Source organism: Ptychodera flava, chromosome 16, assembly GCF_041260155.1.
Source record: "Ptychodera flava strain L36383 chromosome 16, AS_Pfla_20210202, whole genome shotgun sequence".
NCBI classification, from domain to species: Eukaryota; Metazoa; Hemichordata; class Enteropneusta; family Ptychoderidae; genus Ptychodera; species Ptychodera flava.
The window spans coordinates 3,614,417-3,625,770 of NC_091943.1; the positions used below are offsets into that span (position 1 = coordinate 3,614,417).

An 11,354-nucleotide genomic window follows, 5' to 3' on the forward strand; every position below is an offset into this window, starting at 1 on the left:
AGCCGCCATGTAGTCAAACAGCTCTGCTCTGTTCAGTCGGTGTGACACGAAAGCCTTCGCCTTGACCTTGTTTTACCGCAGGTAAGACTTAACTTCGTTATTACATAGTTTTACTTTACGTAATATAACTCGCCGAGTCAAATTTGAATACCACTTCTTTTTATGTGAGAGTTGCAACTGAAAGGTTCCTGCCGAACTATATGTAACTTTGTGTTACCATCCTTCCGAAAACTACACAAACTTGCACAAACGCAGTGTTCAATGCCGTGAAATTAGCAAAAAGTTACGTTTTTTAATTTTGCATCGGATGATTTGTGGCGGGTTATCAGGGTTGAAGTTACTAGATAAACATGGTCGCGACCGAGCAAGCGTGTCTCGAAATATACTTAGAGCTCGATGATCACCATCCGTCCCGTACGGCCTGGCTCGGTATTTGAGGAAGATCCCCCGCCCGAGTGAACATCGTTTCGCTTGCGAAGGAGTACTTCCACGAAGAATGTCCGTATTTGCTCAGTTTTAAAGTTGTGTATATAGTCTTGATAATACGAGTATTAAAACGGATGACCACAAGTGAGGGAATATTAAGTACTCAATGTAATCGTCCTATATTGACACTGTCTTTCATAGTCATTGCATTTTGTTGTCGAGCCCTTTGTGGCTAACGTCAATGTATTTCTCCGCACCTATTGCATTGAACCACGTCGAAAATGCAATGATAGAGTGTAGAGCTGACTTTATGGCACTTTCGACAGAACGTACAAATGTGATATTTACCATAAAGAAAAATGTATCAGCATTCGTTGTGTCTGTTCTTGAACAGTAGTCTGTTTAATTAGCAGGGATTCTGCCTGAATGTTTTATGGAAATGTCTTTTCCAGTGTGCAATTTGACCTGTCACTTAATTAGTTAGATTTTTATTGCATAGACCTTTTTATCACTAACTCATACAAACATAGTGTTATTTTCTCATTTAGCTATCACTTCTGCATAAATGCGATGATTTAGTGAATTGAACATGGCTTGGCGTGACCGGGATAAAATACAGTCCTTTCGCAGATTTGATGACTCGTGGGATACGTGCTCAATCTGCAAAGCAACCTGGAAAGTGAAAACTAAAGGTGTTCAAATCACCATTAGTGCTAGATAAAAAATAAAGTAACGTAAAGATTTGAAGGCAATTCGAGCCGTTAGTTCTACCAAGTTGCAAAATTTAAAGTAGAAATACATGTGCATATACATAAAAATCATCAATAAATCACAACATAGGTGAAAACACAGGTTCAGGATTCTTTGGAAATGTTCTACTGATAAAATCTTAGCAGCCATTTTATATAATTTTCTCGATCGCATACTCTGCGATAGCATCCGAACTTTTCAACCAGCATACTACGGTTTTAGACAAATAATAATCTCACCTTCTGATGATCGAAGGACTGCAGTTATGATCTAACCTTCGGGTTCCTTTTTAGTGTTATAGCTGATAAAAGCTCACTGTTTGTGCCTAAGAATTAGCATGATAGAATTAGCATTATGATATTGTGTACACTCAACTCATTGTACGTTGACTCGTGTTACTGTCCTGCTTTGAGCTTGAGGACTGAACTAATTATTGCTCTCAAGGAAATCTTTTATGAACTGTCATTTTGTACAGGCCGATACGTATTTTCATACGTTATGTAGTGGAAACCATGGTAAAACATACCTTAAAAGTATTGCCGATGACATTGAACAGTATGTATACTATATATATAGTAACTATATCCTGAATATTATTGCCGGCGCTGAACACCAAGTATGTATATGTTTATGACCTGTTGCTAAGGGAAAGGGTATTATGGGTATTATGTACAACAACAAGTGTCACTTTGCTTCCGGGTTAAGATTAATATGCGCGTTGGTCTGAATGGTAGAAATGACATAAATGAAGAAGCAATGACCTATTTAGTTTTAAACCACGATATCTGCATGTGACACACGACGATATGACATGCGCCAGTATGCTGTTTGTTCCTGTATCTAGGTATGCCTTAAAGGCTGGCTTCATTCGGGCCTCTCCACGCGTCCCAGAAAAACAGGAGCAACGAACAGACAGGCACATAGGTATGGAGGCATAGGTCAATTTCACATTTGTTTCTATGGACTCTAGAAAACTTTACACTCTATGTACTGCGCTTCGCCTCGTATATTATGTCGTGAAAAGTTTCTGGGAGGGTGTACATAATTGCTTAAATATTTCTTTCACTACTATACTGTCCGATACGCGCATGCCACTATGCTGTACGCCCATAAACCATAGAAATATCTGTCAAATCGCGTCAATTTTCTTCAATTCTCTGTTACGAAACATTTTGTCATGAGCGAAAGAATCGGAACATTTTACGAGAATTCTTAGCTGTAAGTCTCTGAAAGGAAATACATTCAACGCAAATAGCAATGATGCGATGGTGTCAGTGACTGTAGCGATAGTTGTGACACAAAACAATGGGGGAGCTGCATAAATAAAAAATACGCGCGAATAAAATGAGTCGAACTTTCAGATATTATTAGATTAGCCTCTTAGATCTCGTAACTGTCGTGTCACGGAGCTACCTCGTGGACTGTACCTTTATTTATTGAGAAAGGGCTGAGGAATATGCGATTCCACTGGTGAATAACGAGAACTATCGACCACCTTTTTAATACCTAACCATTATGGAAATGTTACATCTCCAATGCTAAATAGGACAAACTGTTTGACATCAACTGATCCAGTCCTAAATCCTGTTTGGGGTATTGTCAATAGCCTAATAGTGTGTTTTTTTTCGGCATCAACCATTATTAGGTTGTAATTATTCTTGTGGAAAGTTAATAGACAAAGACGCTAATTTCAGTTGATTCTCTGTCCATGAAAAAAATATATTTAAATGTATTCACAGAACTGCGCGCGCATTGACCTCTCTCTCATCGGTCATAGTTATTGCAAGCTTCTTTGTATGTATAAAGGTTTACTGCAATATTGCAAATCTTAACCTCCTATAGATAGTTAATGCCAACGCTCTGCTCTTCTTTCGACCGACTTTCGAATGGGAGGTTCAAAAATTATTTCAAATAATTATTAACATTTGTTAAATGCATGAATGTCTCTATTTTGATGTAAAATGTATTAAGATGATCAACTCAAGAATTCCATACGATTGCATGAGGTTTAGTTGTTGACTGACTGAAATTACGATGGGGCCGGTGTTAGATGTGGACAACGTACTAAGTGATGTTTTTAAACCTCCAACTATCGAGATCGCCAGCGAAAGGACTGGCAGACATGGGTTCCCTTCATTCTGTTCACTGTTACATTACTAGCGTTCTCTGTAAAGACTTCCTCCATTGCAAAATATAAAACTTCTACAAGGGCAACCTAAGATCGCGGGTTCTAATTTTTTAACCTTAAGATCGGGTATGAAGTTTAAGAAATTCAAATTTGAACTTAATGACTAGGGTACATACGGAGTCAGAAGGACACTCTTATTTTGACGATGCTACAAAATACGGAGAGGGGTACTTCAGACTTCTATATAATACCATTTCAATGAGATTAAGGCATTAACTGTTTACCACTGGCATTGATATGTATTCAATCTAAAATCACAATCTGTTTTTAAAGATGTGCATACCTGTCAATCACAACATTAAGAACGTGTACTACAAAATAATCAACGAAGACCTCATTCAAACAGGGTTAGCGTAGTTCTAAGTATTGAATACACATTTTAAAAATGCAACTGCCAGTATGTTCGATGTACGTCCAGACACAGCGCTTACTAAACAGTGCCCTGGACGCTGTCAGGGGTTATTTATAAATTTTAACAAACAGACATGAGCATGCTGTTGCTAGGAAACAGTGACGTAAATCACATCAATGGGTTCCGTGACTCCTCGTAGTTCAGGAACCATTAGGTCATTAAGTACAGTTTGGTCAAATGTATACTAACATTAAGAAAGAAAACATGTTCTCTTATTTACAAATAATAAAATGATGCAACAAGTAAAACTTGAGCATTGTCAAATATTTCTGAGGGGAAGCTCCCTTTTCAAAGATATTAGATATTAGGTTCCAATAATGATGATAACGTAAGTTCTATTTTGGGTCTAAGAACATGAGTCGTGCAGACTACACTTTGATTGGCTTAGCGGGAACACACCCCCACAATGTCAAATTTGATTGGGTAATATCCGAAGGTATGGCGAAGGCGTGTTTGTATCGGCTCAGACTGTTCAGAACTGTACAGTTACTCGAGACTGACTGGTGATGGAAGAAGGTGCGCTTATGTTGTTCAGCCAACTTCGATTCTGTGTAGAAGGGGGTTTACTATTAGGTAAGTAGAGAAGCAGTTTCTCATGCAACATTACAGACGTTTTTATCGAGTAATGATTAGTACCACATGGATAATATAGTGGGCGCGTACATGACATGAACTATCGCGAGGATTGCAAATACTAGTGATCGCAATTCAACACGACCATCCATGAAACCACATTGCAACACTAGGTCATTGTAGTCGTGGTTGATACCTTGTGTCAACATAGCGACTTATAAGTGCGTGTTTATCTAGCACGGTCCCGCCACAAATATAACTGGCAACTGATAAACGCATTAGTTCTCTCCTACAGAGCGCATGTACATCGTATAATAAAATTAAGACAACTGAACGAAAAACCAACATTCTTAGTCTATCGCATTTTTTAACAGTTACTTTTTAATTATAAACAAAAGTATTTGCACATCTCAAAGATATACCACAGTCTTTTAACATTGGTTGGGATCTCCTCGGAAACTTTGTGCTTCAAGGACTCACGCGTCAACTGAAATTGTACACATCAGTCTGGCGTGTCACATGTTTCGAGTTTCACTTCCTCGCTCTCTTCAAAATCGGTATTCGTGTTATGCATTGGGGTCACAGAAAGTCAATTCTCGGCATTTCTAACCAACGTTCTATACCTTGAAGACTTACTAATTTTCAAGACGTTTAAAAACGTTTTTTTCGTGGACCCATAAGCATGAAGCTGGTAATATGACTATCATATGAGATGTTTTTGTCACATAGTATCAGTATGGTATGTGTCTTCTCAAGAGCACTGACTTGTTTCTGTTACCGATGTCAATATATCACCAAAAAGGCTAATGATTTGCATCTTGTCTGTACACTCGTGGTTGACCCTTACAGTAAACAGAGTAAATCATGGAAGACGTAGTCTGAATTGAATTCTGCAGGGTTTTGTCGTTTTCGCGTGAACTTCGTCAGAATTTGTATGGTTTCGCATTTCCTTACTTCTTACTTTCCCATCGCGAGTAACGTCAATATTCTTTGCAGAAAAGCAAAGCTGCAGATCAATTTTATCACTCTTTTCGCAGCAAATTATGCACTTGGCTACGTAAAGTGTAGTAACTGCACCTGGCGTAGCTTCATTGAATAGCTGAGTCATAGGGGTAGGGCAGATGTCGGTGAATGTAAGATTAAATACTATGGAACAGTCAAGATGTAACATACAATACAGTGATAATAGTAAACAAGTTATGTTTGCATCATGAAACGGAAAAGCTTACGATCATTATTGGACGAACCACAACTGACAAGGAAGTATTTTTGGCTGTAGCTTCCGGTATCTTACCTTGTTCACATTTCCGTGAAATCCAAAATACAAGAACAAACAACGCTTGTAATCTTAAACGAATGTGGCATTATATTTAAAAATATTCCGATTAGACCAAATGTCGAGACTTGGATTGTGGAAGACCGGCCGCTTGGTAGGCTACCTAGGAGCGCTTCGTTTACATACGCATGCGCACTTGTGAAAATACAGGCGGGAAATGGGGAAATAAAGCCATTGACCCCTTTCTAGGGTATATGATAAAACCAATGAATGACCATTACAAGTATTGGGACGCATGCGCGTTTCACATTGTTGAACTTAGAGCAGAAACTAAATGGGAATTAAAACCAACAGGTTTTCGAATGTTAGGCTCGTGAGAGTATTTTGTCTTATATGAGTCAAAACTTTACTTTATTGGCAAATTAATGAAGGTTCTATCTGAAACTTTCTAAGTAAAACAAGAGATAATTTATGGTGAAACTATTTGAAAGGAGAATAATGTCCAGCCAGAGGGTAATTGTTCAAATGCGTAAAGGGTATACAGAAGCCAGACCTAAAGGATTTAAATGTATCCGGAGATCATTTTCATGCCTTTGGCACTTGTACTTGTACTTCTCTGACCAAACAGTGCTTGAAAATGTACTGTTAGCGTCGAAAGACGACAACATTTCAAGTAAATAGTTTTGAGTGATGTTATGGTTGGTGAACATATAAAAAATATTTTACGATATTCCATCCACTTATTATGTTAAGTATTATGGGAACTTTTTAAGATGGTGTATGATAAAACGTGAAAGATATCTGAGCGTTCACTCTTTTTGGACTCTGATATTTAGTCGTTTATAGTCGTACGAGAATCCTCTGGAATCCACATTACAAATATCCTTTCTGAATAAAACTCAGACGATATCTTTATCTCATGCATTCATCGAGATATAGTTCTATTTGTGCAATTTTTTAGGCAAATTCTTCTGTGCACGTTTGATTTTCCTGGGTATTATATGATTATTAGAAAATGGCGAATATAGCCTCTTTATAGCATAGGATGGCATTTGCGATATCGAATGATGCCAAGCCACATGTCAAATAAACACAAATACTGTTGTGTAAATTCAGTTTGCTTCTTCTACTTTCAGAAAGGACCTTGTCACAAACCAATAATTGCCGAGCAAAGAACAATTACAACATGGCAGGGTATCCCTTGAATATATTTCATTTACGGCTGTCATCAAGATACAAATGTACTGCAGGGCCACACGCTCTTCAGGATCCGTATCAAACAGACTGTGGTCATCGATTTTGTAAAGCCTGCATCGACGACATATTGAAGTACGAGAAGTGCATATTTTCTACCTAGCTCTTTTATGAACCGTTGTTATTGATATATTTTCAAGTTCTTCAGTTGTTGGAATATCAGATGAAGCCGATGTTCAGCTGGTGTAGACTATCTAAAATATACTTCAATAAACGTTCAAAAGAGGCAATTGCAGTTTAGTTTAGAACGTTATATGTCATAAATTATCGATTGATATTAGAAAGACACTAATACCTTGACTCTCCTTTTGTTGTAAGGCTGGACTAATTTGATTTTATGATTAGATAAAACTTTCTTAAATTGAAAATGCCAAATTTATATCTCTGAACAGCCGACAAGAATATCATATGTGTGCAGGGTGTCCAGAGGATGACGGCTGTGGAGAGACATTATCGAAGGCAAAGGTAAATATCCTTATTGTTCTTTCCACTATGGCCATGTTCTTCCAACGTTTATGATTATGAGAAAGCTGTGAATTAAATTTAGAGAAAAAGTCTGCAAATCATTGTGTACTGTAAAAACTGATCTTAGCGTATCAATGTTTTTCAAATGAAGGTTTACCGAGACAATGGTTCCAGGCGGGATATGTGGCCAATGACCGTCACCTGTCCCAATAATAGTTGCAGATGGAGTGGGACATTTCTGGTCTTTGAGGTTAGTAGATAATGAAACTGACCTGCCAGTTAATATGTTGACTTACATCTAATCGAATCCGTAGGTTACAGCGAGGTCACATAAGGTGGTTTGACATACTGTATTGTAAATAAATAATGTTTAGTTAATTGACCCATGTAAAACACAAATTTATCATACAAAAACTAAAAGGAAAGATGTTGATTGGAACTATATACAAAGATTGAAAAAGTCCTACCAAAACTGGTAGACAACAATTCAAGCATCTATTCAAGTAACATATTTCATAAATTAACTTAAGATTTGACCTCACCTTGTCTTTCTTACATATACGTGCAGAGACATTTTGAATGCTGCAGAAAGAAGCTAGACAAATCAACCTTCAACCGAGCAATGCAGGTAAAGAGGTGAACGTCATTTTTTGGGGGGAAGGTAGATCTACGTAGTATGCCCTTGTAAAATCTACGACAACACTTTCAATGTGAAAAAGTTAACAAAATGCTGAAATTTTATACATTATCTGACGTTGCTTCTTTTTTTCTGTCGACCACAGAATAACGGTTTTGATAAGGAGCAAGTTTACCAAATTTTGCAATTTTCTTAGAGTTAAGACATACTGAAAGAGTAATCGATAGACTGCATAGTAAAACCTGGTATCAGTGTTACCTACACAATTTACCGTACCCCTGACGATAACATTTCAACAAAAAATGAACACAAGAGCACAATTTGTAAAAAGTCATAAATCCGTACTACTAATCTATCTGTACGATGTAATCGCCAATTTCAGCTCTTTTTCACTGTTTCAATTCGTAGGGTAACTAGTTCGTTCATCTCATTACCAAATGCTTTTACAATACCTCCTGCTAAATGATCTTTTTTGTACCTTCGGTTTCTTTTCCCATTAGAGGGCAGAAAATGCCGACGGAGCCTATCCTACCAATACCGCCGGACACCGTACCTCGCAGCCATGTAATACAGGTGATTTGGGCTGTCGCAATCAGGTAATTTTCAATGATGTCAAAGAAATGATCAATGATACGTAAAACATGAAAACTTGGGTGACATTGCCTTGTTAATTTATTTCCCACTTTAAATTAATTTCCCTCGGTTCCAGTTCCTTCAAAAGAGGAAACATGACTATAGGATGTGGATATTTAAAAAATAAGAATAACCTGTCGGTTGGTAGTGCAGCTATTTCTTTAAACGTGATTTTTCTTCAAATCTAGGTTGAGGTTGCACGGGAGCATGTGCACAACGTAGGGGTTCTGGACTATCCCCTAGCTATGCTTGATATACAATTATCAAGGCTTTCACTACGCTTGGGTCATTTGAATGCGACACAAGATGAGCTAGCTGTAAGAATACAGGCATTGGAAGACGCAAGCTACGACGGTGTTCTCACGTGGAAGATCGCAGATTTCAACAGAAAGATGAGCGAAGCGACATATGGTCGATCTCTATCAATCTACTCGCCTCACTTTTTCACTGGCCCATTTGGATACAAGATGTGTGCATGCATCTACCTGAACGGTTATGGGATTGGTAACGGTAATCACGTTTCAATATTCTTCGTTGTCATGAGAGGAGAATACGACGCCATTTTGAAGTGGCCATTCCGACAGAAAGTAACCTTCATGTGGATCGATCAAAGCAACGGGAAACACATTGTTAAATCGTTCCGACCAGATTCACAGTCCCCGTCTTTCAAGCGACCGACAGGTGACATGAACATCGCCATTGGATTTCCCCTTTTTATGCCGTTGCCAATGCTAGATGATAGACAACACGCTTATGTCAAAGACGACACTGCGTTTTTGCGTGTAGTCGTAGACACCACTGACATCTGAGCTCCCCTCGTAACAAGTGCAAGTGGGGATGGATATGTCATGCAACATTCTTGAAAATTAACTGAGACTAAAGTGAGCCCTCTAATTTGCAGGGGATTTGAATGTTATAATAGTGCCTTTTTATGCAAAATACAACTGTACATTTATCAATTGGTACACTTGAATTCGTACCTAAGCATTCCCTTGAAGCTGTTTTATGGTACATGATCATCATGTATTTTTCAGTGAGAAATGTATACGAATTTGTACTCCGACCCCTGGAAAGAGATTCAATTGTATAGATGGCTGTGTCAAAACAAATTAGCATACAGTTTTATTTCTCTTTTTAGCAATTGCAACTGTGTGCCCATATAGAGACAATTTCCCTCAATCGCCCTCTCTCTCATGGTCAACTCACATTTTTACTTTGAAAGTTCCAATATTATGCCAGGGTAGGTGGTAAAATTCTTCTTACACCGCCATCAAATTAAGAACCCCCAAACCTGCTCAAAAATGAAGACGCCCTTGGTAGATGGTCCACATTTTAGTACGCTAATGCAAGAGTACACTTGATATTTGCTATGTGAAACATTTTAGTTCTTTGTATTCAACGTAGAATAGCTGTAGCATTTATGAAGATTGCATGGTTGCCTTCTGCTCTGTGATTATGCCAGCAGATTTTCTGAACATTCCGCAATATTTTCCCAGCCCACCTTGACCATAGTAAGTAAATGCTCTCTTGTGACGAATTCTTAGGATAAGCCTTCCACTTTGTGCCATTTTGATGTCATTTACTATTTTGTTTACACGCACATAAGTTTTAGAAAAGTGTTAATGATCTTTTCACGTATGTAACGTGTTATGTATCGCGCATCAATGTAAATTTAAATAGATTCAGAAGCATCAGCTTCTTTCTTCAAACAGTAAAGTTGCGTATATACAAGAGTTTGAGTCTCTGATGAAGGAATTAATTTTGGAATACTGAAAGTAAATTTTGTCAATTTCAAAATTGTTTGAAAGTCATGGTATAAGTTGTCTTTAAGTAAATGTACTTCATGTTTCTTAATATGACATCGTGATTTCTGTTCGTAAATCAAAGTCCCTGTATTCTAAATACAGAATCCGCAAACATCTCTATTTTACACAAAAACAAACAGACTTGCAAGTACCTATAGATGATGCTAACAATCATGTACATGTTTCGCCATTTTTTCCTTAATATTTTGATAAAAAGTAACCTCAGGCTGAAACACTGCATGTAGCTTGTGTTCTTTTCTTGTGATATTTAAAAGTATGGCACTGTGTATTGTTCATTTGATGTTGTAAGTTACGGTCTAACCTACCGTCTTGTCTGACCGAAATTCCCCGCTGAAGGAGCAGAAGAAAAGTACTCCTCTAACTCGGTCATGCTGTCCTACATTATATATCGTATGCAATCTTGCAATAGTATGTCTCAAGAGTTGCCAAGAACACTTTTAATCTTCATCTTACACTACATTGGGGTCTACTTTTTCGTACAGTGATGTTATTTTTCTGCAAACGATAAAGGTCTCATATATTCTATACCGGCATTACTATTTACACATCTATCGTTTTCTTAACTTTTCAGGTCTATACTTGGGTCATTTAAGAGTATTGCTGACCGATTCGAGGATATAATTTATTAAAGTGTTTCCGTATCACGGTATTATATTATCAGACATTATAAGAAAATCACATCTTGAAACTTCCACCATGATGATTGCTCAAGCTCTGTGGGTATATACTTAGCAAAAAAAGTGAATTGATGGTAGGCTGTGGCGTTTGATCACCATGATCTAATTAAAGCGATATACTTTAACCAGTCGTGTCCTGTGCGGTGCCTGATTTTAAGGCACAATGGTCAATCTGAAGTATTATTCATAAATCACAGGTTGCTATGGCCACAAAAGCTGTGCGAGCCAAAGGACATG

General features: G+C 37.7%; 1 protein-coding gene across 1 annotated transcript; it reads left to right on the forward strand.

The window, feature by feature from the left end:
- Nucleotides 1-4,155: 4,155 nt before the first annotated feature.
- Nucleotides 4,156-10,468, forward strand: LOC139152540 (TNF receptor-associated factor 2-like). Its single transcript, XM_070725752.1, has 7 exons — nt 4,156-4,349; nt 6,762-6,954; nt 7,272-7,344; nt 7,496-7,594; nt 7,913-7,972; nt 8,482-8,577; nt 8,803-10,468. Exons 1-7 carry the CDS (start codon nt 4,283-4,285, stop codon nt 9,421-9,423), a joined length of 1,209 nt encoding a protein of 402 aa, XP_070581853.1. The 5' UTR covers nt 4,156-4,282; the 3' UTR covers nt 9,424-10,468.
- Nucleotides 10,469-11,354: the final 886 nt, after the last annotated feature.

Excerpts from the sequence above, each read along its gene's own strand:
- LOC139152540 (XM_070725752.1), top strand. The coding sequence starts at position 4,283 with ATGGAAGAAGGTGCGCTTATGTTGTTCAGCCAACTTCGATTCTGTGTA. Across the intron at positions 6,955-7,271 it reads TGCATCGACGACATATTGAA|CCGACAAGAATATCATATGT; the intron begins GTACGAGAAGTG and ends ATCTCTGAACAG. Across the intron at positions 8,578-8,802 it reads ATTTGGGCTGTCGCAATCAG|GTTGAGGTTGCACGGGAGCA; the intron begins GTAATTTTCAAT and ends CTTCAAATCTAG.